At 40.2% G+C, this 19,600-nt stretch overlaps 1 protein-coding gene across 1 annotated transcript in view; it reads right to left on the reverse strand.

Moving 5' to 3' along the window:
- The window catches only part of grik4 (glutamate receptor, ionotropic, kainate 4), a 140,905-nt gene that overhangs the window by 79,060 nt on the left and 42,245 nt on the right, over window positions 1–19,600 (reverse strand). The window contains exon 4 of the mRNA XM_040131726.1: window positions 1,785–1,950. Coding sequence (XP_039987660.1) covers window positions 1,785–1,950 — 166 coding nt within the window. The remainder of the gene's footprint in view (window positions 1–1,784; window positions 1,951–19,600) is intronic.

The raw sequence follows: 19,600 nt of genomic DNA on the forward strand, positions 1-19,600 counted from the left end.
ATAATATTCATAATTATGTTTTAATTAGTGCAATGTACCTGAAACTAAGAATTTTTTTGTTTTGGTTAGTTTAGAATGAGCCCTTCATATCTACAGAAGGATTGGGTCCTCTTCCACGGAGCCTGCCCTGGTTGCACTGCCATGTTTATACAGTAGCCCAGAATGGACAAACCAAACACTGGCTCCAGAGAGGGCCTTGTCGAATTTTTCCATTACCTGAAGGCCAACATAGGATCTCACATGTTTGGAAATTAAGAGGTGAGGGGAGGGGTATTCATTTAGTTGAAATCTGCAACCTCACTGCTAGATGCCACTAAATCTTACACACTGGTCCTTTGAGGGCCAAATCTTAAAGGTTATGAATGAAAGGTAACTCAAAAATAAAGACCAAGGGACAGTCAAAGAGGAAGCTGAAAGGCAGCAGAACTGAGAATTGAGATAGATGGGGTGGGCGGCTCACAGTGGCTCATTGCCATCCCTGGGCTGTCTGACACATCGCTGATATCTCAAGCCTATTTCCTTTCTTCAAAGCCTTGTGCTGATTAGGAAAAAGGTTAGCGGGTGCCACTCAGGGTTACGGTGCCTTTGTCTAGGGGGTTGTAATTACTGCTTGGTGGACTGCAAGAGGGTGGGAACAGGCCATAATTTAATCTTCTTCTCTATTTACGAAAATAACTTCCCTCGAGGAGATTTTCAAGCTTTTTTTAAGGTCATTCAGTTTAGTATCTTTAGAATCTAACGAGTGCCTTTGACAAAGATGCGGTCAGATCACTGGTGGATATAGCTGGAAATGCCATCCTCATTCTCTTTTGCCTGTCTTAAAGATGTGTTTTGATCATCAGCAGGCGGCGCTTTAAGAGTGTACACAGTCTTTCAGACGGCACAGACAGATTATACATGACACAGTGCTGGAGAGGGAATAAGCTAGAGACGTGAAACTTGGCCCAATAACTGAACATGATGTGCAAATGCGTCCCAAGAAATTAAGCCTAAAATAAATATCAAAAACGTGTACCTCAAAACCCGGTGGACAGAATTTCACTAATTTACGTGTGCATGCTGCGGGGGGCAAGTTTTAACCGAAATCTGAAGTGCCATATGGATTGATGCAAGTGGGCGTGGCCTATCATATATTTGCTCTTAACTCAAGATGCCTTTGAGTAGTCCTGCTTAAACTCACTGGAGACATCCTCAGTTATCTCCTGAACATAGAGTCTGAGTTTCGTTCAAATCCCATGAAGGGGGGACAAATGATGGAATTTTGAATGCACAATTATTGAAATGCTGCAGGCTTTGTGATGATGAAAAAAGTGTGTGATTGGTCTCACTCTTTAAACAGAATTAAACTAGCTGGAGTGACTTTGTTTGGCTTTGTGAAGCCTGAAACCTGCTGTTGCTACTTGCTGCTTTAATTTTGGCTGATTGAGCTGTTTCCCCCTGTTGGGTGCAAAAGGGCTTGAACCTGGAATTGCCGCTTGCAGCTAGATTTTATTTTGGGATGCAGATGTCGGGCATGCTGCTGTGAGGGAGTTCTAACTGTGGAGTGGAGCAGCTGCTTCAGAAGGGTGTGTGTCAAAGGGTGAGATGTTGATAAGCGCTGCATCTGTTGTCAGAACACAGTTGGCGTGCATGCAAGAAGCTTATGTCTGCTAACACGTGTTAGAGAATAGCAGACAAAAATGTTTGCACTTTGTTGGCAGACGTAGGGAAGGCGCCGTGTGAGCATTCTCTGCAGGTGTGTATGATTGTGTACTTTGTCGTGAGAGTGTGAACATTGTACTCACAGTCAGCCTGGGCACAGATGAGGCAGGCGGTGGTGCTGTTAAAGAAGGTGAGAAGGCCGGCCACAGCCAGACTGATGTCGGTGTTGGTTGGCCTCAGGTCCAGAGTGGTGAACCGGGGAAACTGAACTTTCAGAATGTCCTCTGGAGCCACCTTGACATAGGGCACCTGCACAGATACACTAATGTCAGACTATATGTTGCATTTTAACAATTTTCACTTGATTCTGACATTTCACAATTTATGTTTAAAAATGCAGCAGATGTCAGCAGACAGGACAGCCTTAAAAGATATAAACAAGAGAAAATGTCTGTGTGAACTGCAGAATAAAAATAGTACAAATGCCAGAAGAAAGAATAGCTTTGAAGAAATCAAGGATAACCCACATCTGTGGGACTGTGCATATTCGAAAGAGACACATTTTTCAGTGACTGAGGCACTGAAGCTAATGCAAAGTACAAGCATGGATGTAAAAACTTAATTTAGTTTCAGTTGACCTTTTTATAACACACACGCATATGCATTCAAATATCACAGCATTTTTTTTCCCACCAAAAATCTGGATTAATTTGATAATAATTTGGGGACGCCATTAGAAGATCGTTACACAAGATAAAAAAAGAGATATCATCATTAGTGATGTTAATATGGTAACCAAACATGTAGAAACATTTACTGTTATTTCCAGTCAGCCAGAAAAGTCAAACTATAAAAAACTGTTAGGAATACCTCTTAAGCACTTTCTACATATTCCAATTGGGAGAATTATAATTTAGACCACCAAGAGTTGGACAGTAACATATTTGGGTTTTTTTTTTTGGCTTTGTATTCCAGCACATGAAATAAAACAGTGTGGGCTTTAATTTCAGGGAACTTACATCCACATCCGATGGACAGTGTAGGAGTTGTAGTCCTTTTTATACAAAGTCCCCCAAACCTTCAAAAGTAATTGGAAGATCAAACATTTACTTAAATAAAGGTATCATATTAAATAATTTGTTTTATATCACCACTGACTGACTGAACTCTTTAATGAACAGACATCAGCAAACACCACCTTCACTTCTAACTTTTCTCTCAGGATTTTTTAAATTTGCTTCCAGTCTGGTCTCAAAAACTGACATGTGCTCACTAACCTGATCAGTCAAAAATATTCCACTGTTTGGCCATAAAAATGCATGAGGATCATATTCCTGCAGCTTTATTCTAAAATTTGGGAGCTGTGTGTAAAATGTGCTTTATTTTCTACACCATTTACCCAGAATGGATGTGAACAGACTTAAACACCTTTAAACTGTAAATCAACATCTTAAACTCATGGTCACTGTTTGAATCTAATGTGCTGCTGGACTACCAAAAACAATGCAAAATGTATCACAATCCTGAAACTTCAAGACAGACTACAAACCATATCTGAAAACCATATTCTCACATGATCAATAATGAACAATACACTAAAAAAATCAGATTGAAAATTAGCATTAAAGACCATTAACAAACAGTATGTACTAAGGTACGTGTGTTTTGCAATCAGACACAAGGAGTAAGTAAAACAAAGCCAGCCAAGCATTTTGTAAGAATCAATTAATACACAATCCCTCCATCCCAGTGCCACTGTGAAACGTACAACCTGTAGTGAGATTGATTACCTTGATTTCATAGTGTTGATTTGCTGTAGCTATAGGAATATCTGCATTCCTTAGCTGCCCCTAATTAATTTATCATACCAACCCCACCGTGTTTACAGGCTCATTTCTGGGAGGTTAAGTACACTGCAGCTTACCTTGCAGCCTTCAATACTGCCTGACAAATCCAGACTGGAGCTTACCTACAAATCGGCTGAACTTCAGGAAAATCACGAATTACATTCCACCCCAATTCAAACACATCTCTCATCTATTTCCCTGCAATGAAATCCATCTCGGCTTCTGTTGTCCATGTGATGATGTGAATGGATACATGCTGTCAGGGCTAACAGTGAGGCCTGGGAGAAAAAAGGTGGAAGAGGGAGAGTGCGAATGAGTGCGGCAGGTGTTGGGTCGCTCAGCTGGCAAGGCATTGCGATAGAGCGCATTGGAGCTTGAAGGGGATGCAGGAGGACGTGCTGGGTCCAAGAGGAGGAACAGGGAAGGGAGCCTCTACATCATGGCAGATTGCCTGTCTGTGTGGTTCCCAGCGCCCATACATTGCTTTCCCCCTTGTCCCCATATCCCCTCGATTGGTTTTCCATCCTTGCCCATCAGGGTGTAATGGAGTCCCCCTGGGTGTCTGGATGGATCGAGGTGTGGCTACTACTGACAGTCACTGATGGAACGCCATTCATTCCTCTCAAGGAGCCCTAAAACTTGGGTAATGGCTCTATACTACACTGGGGAAATTTGTCCCTCCTCAGGTGTGTCCTTTATCTTCCCTGTTGCATTTGTACAATTTCTCACTGCCCTTCTCTCATTTCTGTCCCTTTCTCTCCCGTTTCTCTGCATACCCCAGACTGTTTACGCTTTTTCCCCTTGTCCCTTTTTCCAATCCGTTCTTTCGTTCCTTTTTAGCACTGAGGACTGGTACTGCCCAACCCCTTCAATTTAGAAAGCTGACTCGCTTCAATAGGCTGTATCTGAGGCAGCGGGGGTTTAGAAAGCTGCTTACACAGACACACACACACACACACACACACACACACACACACACACACACACACACACACACACACACACACACACACACACACACACACACATGCATATTCACATGAACACACACAAACACACAGATAGATACACTTTGTCCTTTTCTGTCAAATTGGCCCACTGGACCCTATTGGTAGAGACACTGGCATCTCGAGGGAATTACTTGGGTCTGAGTCTTCGTCATCAAATGACTCAGCATGCAACCTTGAGTCACACGGAATACTGTATATCTAACTTGAAATATGATAATTTTTTCATATTATGTCTAATGGAAACATTTAAAATGCATTTTTTCTAGTGAAACTGAACTTTTCCCCAATATCTCTCACTGTATTTAAAACATTTTTTTTTTTGCGTTTAGCAAAGGGAGCTGTAGGCTAAATGTAGCTTACAGCAAGGCTATACATCACACCTAAATACATTTCCCCCAGGTTAGAGCGATATGATTAACTGGTTATTAAACAGTAGCAGTCACTATCCTCCTCATTTGGTGGAGTGACAAAGTGTTTTGAATCAAGCCTAGAGTTAAAACAGGGTACACTCCAAGCAAAGAAAATCAATCTCCACATTACTAACACCAAGTTGTCAGCCACATCGAGTCACTTGCCAGACTTCTTATCTGCAACCAACAGCTAGTATCAGTCACTCTGCTGGTCAATCAATCCCCAAAATAAAAACAGAAAAATCTCTCCTACATGTATTTTTGCAGGGCACAGCTTCAAAGACCTAACAGCTACATCACTTTCAGTTTAGCTCTACAGGAAGGAACTACACTGAGTCAATTTAGTGCCAAACTGGCACATCCTATTCCTTGTTGTTTTATTGTAACGGACAATGCCATTCTTTGTTTAGGTTTATGGTCATAATTAAAGCTGCACTAATCAATATTTTCATTTTAATGATAAATCAAATGACATTGTATAATGTAAGGAGGCGCTCACAGGGTCGAACCCAGACTCTGTGCTTCGTTTTCAGCTCTATGGACTATTTTAAGTTTGTTTTTTTTTAACCAATTCTTTTGGTTTTATGTCATGCAACTCAACTGTTTTTGATTCAGGCCCAGCACTCTTGTCAACCTTGTCTCCACAAACACTTGTTTTTTGTAATTCTTTATTTAGAGGATAGATAAAATTAGCTCGCAGTTTCAGAAAGCATTAGACTTCAACAAATAAAAAAGCATTACTTAAAGCCCTTCCCCTCATATTATCCTTTTTTTTTTAAACAATATGCATCCCACTAAATTTCAAATAACTATTTAACATTCTGAAAGCGGGATGTATAGTAACAAAGATGTGCATTAACATGTTGGGAGACAGTTCAGTAAGTTATCTAAATTTTCGAACATAAAAAAAAAAAAAGGTTAGGGAGAGCAGGCAACCTTTTCCTCAGACAGAAGGGGGCGAAAAAACCAAACCCACAACAACAAACGCAGTTAAATTCCAGTAAGGTTTGCCAATATGAATCTACTTGGCTAGGGCACAGAAACCTATTAGAAGCAATGTAAACAACTTGTAGACACTAGTAAGAAACCTTTATCTCAAAATTAGATGGAAGTGTCTTTTTAGAAGCATCTGCTCAGGGCTGCGGGACTATTGTTGTGGGTGTGAAACTAATTACATTACAAAATTGTGAAGAGAAGAAAATCTCAGGCAAACAATGAAGCCCAAGGTAACCACTCCACTTTTAATAATCTGGTAGCTTCACTGTAAAAAGAACTTAATACCGTGGTGATTGCATTGGAGAAAGAAAGGTGTGTGTCAGGGGAATGACATGTGAGTGAGGAGAGGGAGACAGAGTGTAAGTGAGACAGAAAAAGGGAGAGAATGGAGAAAGGGATAGAGAGAAACTGACAGTCTGCCTGACAGAAGAAGAGAGCAATGAAGTGAAAAACAAAGGCTGAGGCAGGGGAAAACAGTCTACATGACAGGAAAAGGACATATACATACATACACACATAATAGATATAAACACAGTGTGAAATGGGGAAGGGGTTGTAATCAGCACTCATTAAATTGTGTCTTTGAATTTAGCGGTGTGAAATTTTTGACTGTTGTCAAAGGTAATTTGTCTCATGTTCTTCTCTTTATTGGTTCATTTCTCAAGACATACAGTCTCACGGGATTCAATAACAACATCAGCATTTAGTTTTGTTGTTGTTTAGTCTCTGTGGGCTAGAAATACATTCCAAGTTACAGCAGAGTATTGTGGCTCTCATTTATTATTTAGAAGATGCAATACTTATTAACTAAAAGAACAGGGAGTCATAAAAGTTGTTTATGTTGTATTCATTATGTAATGACTAGAGCTGAGTATTGGACTTCAAAACTTTCTGGATGCCAATGGAAATACAGCACTGTGAAAACATTTTAGGCTGTTTCGATGCTTACGCTCTTGTCCATCATTTAGTACTATCAGGGAGGTGTCTCTTCAGTCCCAGAATAACTCTGCAGCATGACAATGAGCCCAAACATACAGCCAGAGTCATAAAGAACTATCTTCAGTGACAAGAGGAACAAGGAGTTCCCGCAACAGATGGTCTGGCCTCAAGAGAGCCCTGATCGCAACATCATGGAGACAGTCTGGGATTACAAGAACAGACGGAGGACACTGAGATACCCTGAATCCACAAGAGAACTGTGGTGAGTTCTCCAATACACTTGGAACTAGGAGAAATGATGCTGGTTTTGAGGCAAAAGGTGATCTTATTAAATATTGATTTGATCTAGGTTTTTTTCTGTTTACTGCACTCTTTATTAAGTTATTGATAAATAAAAACTACTCATGGCATTATACCTGATCAGATTCTTAGTGGGTGTTCAGATCAAAGACAGCCCTGTGATTAAAAAATGCAAGTGGCAGCATTGGCTCTTTTAAGTACCAGTTAGTCAATGAAATGCCAGTTTGAGTAATAGATAATAGAGTTTGAAAGATTATCAGACACCAAAACACTGCACAGCTGTAAAGTTATCAAGGCAGCAATCAGTTAATCATCTTTTATCCCTACTATCATGAGGTAAACAGTAGAAATCAGGCATTTATGTAAGTAAGTTATCTATCAGGAATATGCACTTACATGTTCTGGCAAAATTGAGCCAGCTTCAGCTTTTTTGCCTGATGACCTTGTGTTTTTTGCTGTGAATAAACTGCTGTGTCAAAACATTGTCCCATTCAAATGAATGGATTCTTGTTTACTTATTCTTTGATTAGATATTTTGTTCATATGACATTTTCCTAATTTAAATAAAAAGCTTGTAACATTCTGGACGGTAATTGTTTTAGGCAAATGTACAGTTGCTTAGACAAGACAAGATTCTAATAGAAAGTTATTTGTTAATTACAAAAAAATGTGTGGCGAAAAATACTCATTGGCTGGTTGAAGCCCGGGAAGAAAATCAGCACTAGACTTAGAAGATTTCAAACGATACCTAGCCCCAGCAATGACAAACCAAAAGATGTCAAACAAGGTTCAGAGTTGTACCTTCTCGTAAAGCCCAAGCAGTGTGTGTGGATGAAACAGAGTCCACGCACTCTGCTTGGATGTGTGTGCTTGTCCGTATATATGTGTACGTGTGTGTGTGTGTGTGTGTTTCCTACAGTGTGACAGAACGGCTGGCAGGTCCGCAGACAGAGGTTTGACAGGCGTTTAATGAGGAAGCTCTCACAGGACACAGGCTTTGCACAAGAAACACACGCAGACACATTTACACTCTTGCACACACAGTGAGAAGTGGGGAAAAGGAGGCACCCTTGTTTGGCAGCAAAAATACCTCAACCTAATTACAATGTGCTTGTAATATACTTGCCTTAATTACACTGTGATTGCACTCTGATCTGCTTAGATTAGCTATTAAAACAGGGAATAAAATGAACCAGCACATTTTCAAACTGCCAAGCCAGTGATGTGTTGTTGGATGTTTGTTGGAAACAGCCAAGGGTTTTTCATTGCTTTGTATAAAGCTTACCAAGAGCTTCTGATAACCTCTCTTTAATAGAAAATTCAAGGTTACAATCCAGACGGGTAGTTTCAAATCTGACCAGGCATTAGTGAGGAAACTGTTGCTCTGAGCTGGAGTGAAGGTGAAATCTAATTTCCCTTTAGTCCAGTACAACAAGCTCTGGGTTGCCTCGGTTGTTGAGCTAACAAGTGCCTAAGTCGTTCTGTTACCTATCCGCTGTGAACCGAACAGTAGCCTGCCGGGAGGGGTCTGAGTGAGGGGGGGTGAAAAGGAGGTGGATGTGCAGGAGCGCCATATGGAGAGCTGACACATAATGAGCATCTACATCTGCTGGCTTGGACTCAGAAGGGAAGCAGAACAAAACTCTGTTTAATAAAGTATCACTTCCCTTTTATGGGTCTTGGAACGTGTCAGGCACAGTTGTACAAAAGATAACAGTAGAGATGTTCATCAGTAATGTTTGAAGTGACTCATTTACATTACCACACATTGACCGGGATATCAATTAGCACACAACACCTGCTTGGCAGAAAGGATGAACTGTCCCTGAAAACACTTAACAATGCAGCCAATTGGACAGAAGCCACTTGGTCTCAGTGAGCTGAATACAAGGTTCACTGAAGCCAGACGGAGAACAGTTTGCTTACCGTCAAAAACTGGACATAGCTCATCAGTTTGGAGATCATCAGTTGTAGAAAACTGACCAACAGCAGAACACAACAGGAAAGTATGAAGTCTGGCTCGATGTAGCAAGCCAGAGAATTATGTTATCCACTAAGCATTAGAGAACAGATGCTGTTGGAGACATTGTCTATCAGTCAGCAAGTGTGATGCCAAGGCTGGAACGCCCGAGTGGAGTTGGGAAGGATGGCGCTGCAGGGTGGCAGGAGATGGAAATGGGCAGGGGGTGGTCTATTATGGCTACCTGATCCCCTTTCGAACCAAAAGGTTCATGGGGGATTTGGGAGACCAGCTGTTGGCATTCAGAAAATGCAAATAAAAATATTGTGGGAGAGAAAAGGAAGATGAAACAGCAGAGTTAGGAGAGTCCAAGTGTCAACTCCGCTGTACTGACAATCTCCATCCCTGACTGCCAGCTAATTCCAGGCTCAGCCCACGCAGCAAGATCTCTATTTGTGGTAGTAATGAGCCTGCATCAGGTCCCTGCAGTCAGAGCCAAAGCAGACCAGTGATAAAGATGAAGTGGACTGCGGATCCCATGGTGCCTTTTAGGAGAGTGGAACATTGACCACGAGATCTCTATCTCATTGATCAGCCAGTTCAGAGAGAAAAAGTTCCTTTCCTCTAGAGAGGCCTGTTCCTCACTCCACTGCCCTATTTCATCGCAAATATCTTTGTGAAAAAAGAAAGAAATGCTTTTAAACTCTCCTACCCTACAAGCTGTGTTGGTATTAGTGTAAGCAGTGAGGATAAAAAAAAGAATTGGGGAGCTTTCTCAATCCTCCTACCTCATTAAATGAAGTAACATGTACCAGTAAATATGGTTTTAAATGTCCATTGCAAGTCTATCTGTGTTCATCAAGCATGGACAAACATGTTTGTATTGTTGAATCCAAAATTTTCTATAGGTAGCTTTGATTGGACATTTTTTTTTTTTTTTTTCATAAAACAATGGGCTTAATCCAGTTCTGGGAATGTAGCCAAATGTTTGACTTACACCACCAAACAAAGCAGAGCTCAACTTGACACAACAAAATTGGCAAACAGATGGCCAACAAATCTTTGAGACCCCGGCCCTTGAGTACAACACAAAAACATGTTGATAGTGAGACAAAAGACTCAAATGCTTTTGGTAAGTTACAGCTCACAGAGAGAAAATGGCAGTGATCGGCAGCTGAGCAATATCAGGTGGGCTGAGTAGTGGCTCCTTCCACACAGGCCAATAACTCTACTACTTGACACAGCTGACTAAGACCATTGTAATAAGAAGCAAGAGTCCCATTTCGTAGCCTTGATGACAAGTCAGTTAAAGTGAAATCCATTTTGCTTGCTGTTCACTTGGGAGTCACTCTGTTTTCCCTCGTTTTCATCTCAGTGATCAAATCAAGAGACTGCTTCCTGATGACAAGATAGTGGATTTGGATATGCACATGGCAGTTCTGCTGGTGTGGCCTTGACAACACAGATCAATAGTGTTGTGAGAAAAGGGTCAGCAGAGGTGCAAACGACAGCTGTGCTCCTCTAATTATGATCAGGCAGAGACAGAAGAAGCACATGTGTTTTGTTTGCAAGCAGACTAAACAGAGGAATCCTGTACAGAGTGACACCCAACTTAACATCTACATTCTTTGAACAGATGTAATTACAGATTTGTGCAGTTGTACGCACAAGCACACACAAACCTTACATAAATTAATTATGGCATCATTATGTATTATTCATCATTTCAACTAAATTACTAACTCATTACAAACCATTTTTTGCCATGTTATGTCTGATACTGTGCTTACTGTAACCTGAGACAAAGCACTTGTAGGTAAAAATGTTTTCCTTAATATAGTGTACATAAGTTTCTATTATATACTGTAAAAAGATCATGCCTATTTTTAAACAAATGTTGCCATTTACTGTATCACAGTCCCTGAGGTTAATTTTTAACCTTATATGTGTTCTTTAAATGTATACAATAATTACAGCCCAACCGATAAACTGGACAATATTAGCTTGTCACAAAAATATTGGCATATGTGTATACGCCTGCAGGTAAATAACAAGTGAATGCAGCACAGAAATATCAAAGATATGTTTAAGGCAAGTAAGTTTTGTAATTGTAAAAATGTCCGACGCAGTACATATCAACAACAAAGCAAAAAATGGATTTAAAGGGCTATACTGTATGTAAGTTCTTGCTGCCGGCAAACGTGTTTTTTTGTTGGGAGCAGGTGGTGGTGATGGTCGCTTGCCAAGAGCTTCTGCCACTATTGCGTTTACAAGACAAGACGTTAAATTACGCCCTCTGAGCAGTGCTACATCTTCAGGGCAGACTGGACGCTACATTGACTCGCTATTGGAAAGTGATGAGACGGGCTGGCCATGCCTTGGCTAGCTGGTTTCAAATGCTAACATTTGTAGAAGAAAAAAAGGGTTTTAGAAAAAGAAAACAAAACATTGGCATTGCTTTCCACCACTGGAGACAGCTGTTGGCGAGTGAAGGAGTGAATTTTGATGCTGAACTCACAATGTTTCTTCCAGAATGGTAAGTAAACAGCAAAGTGATTGTTTATGTAAAAAAACATAGATCATCTACTATGTTGTTGGAATTTAACTTTAATATCAATATTGTACTCAGCCTGAAAAATCCGATATTAGGTCATGTATAGAAGTAATATAAACGTTATTTAAACTGTATATAGATTCTGAAAACAAAATGTACACGTTAACAAAGCAGAAAGCAAACAACAAAACATACACTTACTTGCCAGTTTATTTGGTACATGAACAGTAGCATTATACTGACAGGTGTTCTTCATTATTTTGTCCACCCCATTTGTATGAATGAGGGCAGGTTAAATAACAGAAACAACTCTCTGTATAATGCAATACAGTTCAACAGCATCTCAAACTACACCCCTCATGAAAGTGAGATTTGCTGCGAGACTGCTGTATTAGACTGCATTAGTCTTAGCTAGGTCTACATAATAAAGTGGCAACTGAGTGTACTTTATAGTAAAGGACTCTAGCTATGTAAATTGCATCCAATAGTATGCAATACAAAAACCATCTAAAACATGTACAGTAACGGCGAGGCTAACTTGATCCTCTTAGCTTGTATTGAATTAATGCTGAGCACCTGCTAACAAATCAGCAAGTGGCAGATAACGTGGTGGATTCCAAATACAGATCTACGACACCTCTTTTAACTGGCAAAAGTAACAATGAATGCAAAGTGCTGGGTATGCATGCTATGAACACATTTCAGTTTACCATCCCGGATACAATCAAGGCACCCCATACGTAAAATTTTTAGATGGTGCGCTAGTTAAATTAACATAATCAAGTATCTGTTACACTGACACTATAGAGAATACTGAAATGACACTAAAGGGAACAGCTATAGAATAGCTACTGACCTGTCATTATGTGGCACTTGTCACAATCCTCAGTTCCCCTCTGCCCCTGTCTTCAGCCCCTGCTTATGTCTTCCAGGCCATTTTTGTCCCTTCATCTCCCCAGACCTGCCATTCTCCATTTGCTCACTAGATGCCCTTTTTTCCAGTCTCCATATCCACCTGCTCACCTGTTTTCTTATCTTCAGTCACCTGACCTTCCCTGCCCACTTCAACACCTGTTCCTAAATTCCCTAATCTACCCCCTAGTACTTACCCCAGGCCTTTTCCCCAGCTGGTGTTAGTTGGTCTGTTTATTTTCCTTTGTGTTCTCCTATGTGCCTGCTACCTGCGTTTTGTAACCTGCTGTCTGTTCGCGAGTGCCTGCCTGTTTACCTGCCTGTTTACCTACCTGCATACCTGCCTCCCTTCCTGCTTGTCAACCCGTCTGGTTGTGAACCTTATTTTACCCTTTAAAGTTCCATCTCTGAATCTGTCTGCGTGTGCGTCAGCATTTGTGTCCTCCCTGCCTGTGCTGTTATCAGCTAATATGACAGCAATAGAAGTTTATAAACTATAGTTTGAGGCAAACAGTAAAGCTCTTTAGAAGTCCAAAAAGGGAAATAAATGTGTGAGGGATGATGCAGTGCCACTTCTGAGCCTTCTTCAGTTGAGCACCTGCCTTTAAACCGTTTTTTCTTTCACTCCTGAGTCTAAGATTTAATTCCAAAGACTTTCCAACACACTGACACAAACAGATGGAAACAAATACACGAAACTGAAATTGCAATTGAATCTTGACAGATAGAGTCTTTGTAGGACTTCTCTTACTTCAATTCTTGATGTGCTACGTAGAAACTCTAGGGGATAAATTTGATAGTTTCTTTCTTTAAATCCTAATGAATCCTAATGATGATATGGAATGTTGAGTTGAGAGCCTAAAACAAATTAAATGGAGGAAAACTTGAGTGTTGGAACGTGAATTGAATTCAGCTGTGGAATGACATGATATTGTATTGCATATAGTAAAAAGATCCCTTGCATTACGCTTTTCTGCACTTTTTTTCCTGAGGAATCTAAAGGAATACTAAGCTGTAAGTGTGTAAGAAATGCAGAAATCTTATTGAGATTCAAAAGGCACCTTACTGTTCCTGCGCTGTGATGAATAAGCAGGCTGCAGCTTAACTTTTCAAATTAATATTACCTACATCACATTGATGTGGCTCTTCTTCCAGCTGGTAATACTGCACTGAGAAAATTGCATATCAGTTCAGCTTAATCAGATCTGAATCCTGGTTGAGACCAATAATGTGTCACTTGCTGCCAAAACAAAGTTGCTTTTGGCTGGAGAGCGTTTGACTTTACATATAGTAATTTTAAAGCCCAATTACAGTGGAGAGCTGAACCACAAGCTGACCCCCCGGGCAGAACAAGACCAACACAGCAGAACTAATACCACTATGCACTTAGACATAGAGTCAGTATGAGACTGATGGTGGTTGATAAAGGAAAGGCGGGCAGAGAGGGAGCTGGCGTTTGAATGCTATTTCCCTGTCTTTCTATTAGTTTTGTTAAGACTGTTGAATCGTGACCTGGTAGTCATCTCTAGATAATGTCTGAGGTAGAAGGGAGATGGCAGGAACAAGAGGAGACTAGAGAGAAAAAGAAAAAGGTTGAGAATCGGGACAAGAGATTGATGAGCGCTGAGGCTTGTATAAGGGTAGTAATAGCAGATATTAGAGGAGCAACAAAGGCAGAGAGGTGAAAACTGGTTAAAACTATGGTAGGGTGAAAGGAAAGATGAAAAATAAAGGAGAAATGGGGCAATGAGTAAGAGGAGAAAGCAGCATAGGAGAGAGGTGTTCATAATATTGAAAGGAGAACGAAGGTTGTTCATTGAATCTCTGTCAAGATTGTCCTCTGTTTGTTTAAATAAAAATAGGCTGGGTTGCATTTTCAGCAGTGCAAAATAAAAACAATCAGGCAACAGGACCTTCTAGTTGGTGCCTGGCAGGGCTTGTTTAAGTGTAGGAAGAACTCTCAACTCCCCCATCAATACCCAACTAACCAAATCTAATCACTACAAGAATTTGACCATGTAATCTACTGAGAAAGTTATTTGCTTTGGTGACATACTGTGCCAACTTGCTTTGTCGCAACTGGAAAAATTTAAGTTGCAGGATCTGATGATACAAGCTAACTAGCTATGTGGTGTAGTTACACACTGTGGCAATGAAAAAAGTAAAGGGCCCTATTTTCAGAGCTCTGACCGGTATTTTCCTGACCTTGAAATTTGCTTTTTGCATCTGTGTGGTATTTTGAAGCAAACAGATAGGAGGTTAATTCAAATGAGGCAGTGCAAAGCGAGATTTTGGAGGAGAATGTGTCCTAGACTTTGCGTTGAGGACCGTGACTGTTTTTGTCGCAACATCATTCTGCTGCCACTTTGGTGATTTTATCAACAAGAGCGAACTAAATACACGGAGAAAATACACAGCAATAACAGAAATATGGTTAAAATATAAATAAATCATTTTAACAAATCACTCTCCAACCAGTAGAGGAGTTAGGCATTAAAATTAGGAGGAGGAATAAAAATGAACATTTATTGTGTTTAAAGCACAGGCTTCTACCAAAAATAACCCCACTCAGCACTACACACAAAAGACTGGTCCGTTATGACTTGGTATTTTGTTGTTTAAATGGGAGATGTTGGATTACAGCGGCTAATCAGTCCTGTGTGCCACTAACTCCTTTAAAACTTTCTGTTTAGAAAAAAGTAGCATTTCATGTTTTATTCTTGAACACAATTGCACTGCAAATGATGATGTTTACATTTTATGGTATGATGTGACCATTTATGACATGAGATAGAGTAGAAATAAAACTGGAAAAGCTTCGGATTGATGGGGTCATATAAACGGTTCCATTAACATTTTAAAATTTTTTATTTCTATCATCATTTTACAAGTTAAATAAAATCCTACACCATCTACCTCTGGCTACAGATTTTAGGTGCCGTGTGTTCAGGTCGTGACAATCTGCACCATCAAACCAACAATATGATTTCCTGGAGAAGCCTCTTCTCATTTGTTGAGCTGTTGTTATCATGCGTTACTGTGATTAGCACCGCTGTTTCAGAGCAGTGAGACCAGTGATGTGACTGGCTAAGAGGGAATTTATTAACCACCACACCCCCTGATCTATATTCACCTTCACCCAGCCTGTTTGCAATTTGCGCTGCTGCGCCTACATGAACCAAAATAGCACGTGTACACAAAGATGCCCACATAGTCGTTGCACCAAGGACCTACTCCTCTGCATTGTTGCGCTTGTGCAGTTAAAAAAGGGGCCTTATGTGTTGATGTTATGATGATGTCATATTAAAATACTTTCTAATATTTGTTAATGATCAAAAAAGGTGAGAAAATGGTGCTCATTATTCTGTTTTTCAAAATGAATAGACTACACAAAAACTATCAAGATTCAACGTCCACATTCTAGCTTTTACCTGAGATTTCAACCACATCACCACATTTCATGGTTGTTCAGTTGTCAGGGAAAGGACGCACCTGACTTAAGTCCCATTCTTAGGTAAGGTCCTGAGAACTGAGCAAACTATATGTACTGGTGAAGACTCTGAAATGTGATTAAAAGCTCTAGAAAAAGCTAATGGCCTTGGGTTAGGGTCAAGAATGAACTTTGCTTAAGCATTACACAGGTTGAGACAGAAACAATGTTGTCCTGCTCATCCAACCAGCTGTTTGATTCATACATGTAGACAGAGAACCAGGCAGTGTTAAAGGGTAATTCTGTTTATTTTAAACACAGTTTGTTGGAGACTGCATTGCCTCCGATAAAACAAGGTTGCTGTAAATCTCTAAAGATGATAAAACTTTGATTAAACACAATCATTGCTACAATTAAATGAAACAAAATATAATATGCAATGATGTGTAACAGTGTATGAAATTTATAACTAACTTACTATCAACTTATCTAAAATCAAAGGATTTATCCAATGACGTGTCATTTATTATTTCATCATTTTCATCACAATAAATTACCATGGAAATTAGATATTACTGCATCAACAATTATGAATAAAGGTTTTATTTTAAAAACTCTGACCATTATGTTTATTATATTCTTGCTATCTTGACGCTGGTACAAATTAGTTCACTCAATCTAATCAGGCAGGGTTTTCCTACAATGTAAATAGCTATCTAAATGAGAGCAAAGTATGGTCATTAATGTAAAAATAAACCACTAATCTCTGTGTAATACAGTGTAGGTACAATATTTGGATGATACTGGTGTCCACATATGTGAGAGCAAAACTGAGCAGAAAATTGGCTGTACACAAACTGGTGTGATGTGGTTGGCTGGGTTTGCTATGGCCAACTGTGGTGCAGCATCTGGCAGGGAGTCTAAAGTGAGCATAGCTTTGGTAGAAACCATTTCTGTCAAGAGAGGATTTGCTGGGTTGGGTAGCCTGCTTATCATGTCACAAAAAGCAATTCCACACCATGTGCAGCACTGAGCTGCCGGACAACTCATCCATTTATATCAATTTGGACAGCCTTACACAGAGTGAACATGACACAGCAGGATGAGTATCTAAACATGTGAATGGACAAATGAATGAACTCTCACTCAGATCTATGTCAGCTATTCGGTGAAAGAGTTTCTTCGGAAGCTTCATAATGATGACACAAATGAAGCACTGGACCTGCGAAATCTCTCTCTCCAACAGCATGGGCAGAGGTTTTCAAATTTGTTCAACATCCATTCACGAGCAATCAACTGTGCCTCAGCTTTTTCTGTTCACTTTGTCTGTGGAACAATTGCTCCTGTCTGGCAATGCGGAGAGATCCTACAGAGTTCATTTGACTACTAATAAAGTAATCTCGAGAAATATGTTTGACTCCAAACTATCTTGGAATTTAACTCAGACTCAGAAAGGAAAGGAACAGATTCATTTTTACTAAGTGTGAATGAGTTTTTCAGCATTACCTCAACACCAGTGCTCACAATTCAGCAAAACACTGTATCGCATGAGACAGGAGAGAAAGAGGCAGAAAATTAGATGGGGACTTGTCTGTCGACAGAGTGAGGGAGAGAGAGAAACACAGAGAGCCTTAAAAGCAAAATAATCGGTGTACTTTAACATCTGCACCTAAATGACACTCAAGTTGCAATCAATTTTCAGATTATTTAAAGCAGTTTCTGGGCGGTTGTATAAAAGTGAGTTTAGTGAGTGAGTCAGAATTACATTTGTGAGTTTCTTTGTGTATGCGTCTGTGTGTGTTTGAAAACACAAATCTCTCATTATTACCTATCTTCAGGGTTTGAGCTATATCAGTGACCCCCAACCTCAATCAGCGTGCTCTTTGTTTGCCCAGCAGACCTCAGGTTCACCTCTAAATACAACCTGAGCACCACCCAACCCAAATGCAGTACTGTAATCTCTCTGCACTTCTACAATCAGATGGTTTAGCAAGCCTAAAGCAACCCCTGGACATCAGACTGGACATTAATATTCATGGCTACTTCTGACACATGTTTGAATCATAGAGGAATATGTTTCCCCACTTTAAGAGGGATATTGCACCTTTCATCCTTTATGGTAGAGGGAAGGTTTTCGGGTTTAGAACAGGCAAGTAAGAGCATTTGAACTGAAGGTGGCTGAGAGCAGTGGGATAAAAACTGAATTCAGACTATTTGGAACATGAAAATTTTATCACTGACATTTACTCAATTTAGTTACTCAATGGAAAAATGACTTATGTTGAAGGCTTTGTATGAAAATAACCGCGAAAAATGGGTAATGTAAATGGAGCGTTGTGCAAATGTGAATGGCGAATGTAATGTCCTTGACTGTATTATTTAAGTAAGTCTAAGTCACCACTTTTCCAATAAGAATCGGATTTCTTGAGATTCACAGGAAGCAGAGCAGCAACAAGAAAACTTCATTGGCTGCTCCACCTGCTCTGGTTGGCTGCAACAGCCAGCAGATAAGCACCTGTAAAGAAGCAGGAGCCCCTTGTCCAAAATGCCAGTTAATGTTTCTCAGTAGTCAATATTAATCCGCCCTTCCTCAAAATCCTGACCCAAAGGTTTGCTTGCCACACTGCATACGATAGAAAAAAAAAGAAAACTACCAACAATGCGCACAGTCAACCCCTCTGCAGTAGCTGTTTTTCTATTAGTCAATATTAGCGTGAAACCCAGATGGTCTCCGTCCCACTCCTCTGTCGCCCCAATGGAAGTAGCAGCAGCACTGGAACCCGGGGAGTGATTGATGGGGATGGGTAAGTGAAGTGCTGATCGCCTTGTGGGGTCTGTCAGCCGCAATATTGCTGCCAGTGTCCAAGGCAACCAGCTGCCAGAGCGCCAGCATCTGTGGCCTTATGTTCACAGTGAGGGATTAGTGGTTAGAGTCATGTGTGCACAGTGACAGTCGTAGACACACACACACACACACACACACACACACACACACACACACACACACACACACACACACACACACACACACACACACACACACACACACACACACACACACAAACTGATCTTCGGGGAGACCTGCTTTCATCTTTTATAGACCGAGTATCAGAGACAGAGGTCAACTGTTGATATTAGTTGGGGATGTGACAAATATTCCGTATATTACAGTAGATAATCAAACGACTCTTATTACAATTTATTTATCACAAGTGATAAATTATTGATACAACGACACCAAGTATTGTAGATTCCATTAAACATTTGAATTAGAGATTTGGACACAAGGTTACACACTTAGTTGTTATTTGCTACTGTGCATCATCTAATAACAGACCAACTTTGGTCATATCCAGTGAAGAAAAACATCTACGGTTAATTTATAAAGTGGACTTGTTACAAAAATGCATATCTGTTTTGCTCATAAAGCTCCTAATTTTTCTGCTAAGCTCCTAAAAAGCCTCATGTGGAAGTTTTTTGGGGGGCAAGCACTGGGATGTCTGAGTGTCTATGTTCCTCATCTTGGCAGAATCTGAGATGTCCTTGATTGGTAAAGTAAGAATTTCACTGGAAACAACTAACTATATTTTGCTAAAGGTAA

The sequence above is a fragment of the Xiphias gladius genome, chromosome 7 (genome assembly GCF_016859285.1).
Source record: "Xiphias gladius isolate SHS-SW01 ecotype Sanya breed wild chromosome 7, ASM1685928v1, whole genome shotgun sequence".
NCBI lineage: Eukaryota > Metazoa > Chordata > Actinopteri > Istiophoriformes > Xiphiidae > Xiphias > Xiphias gladius.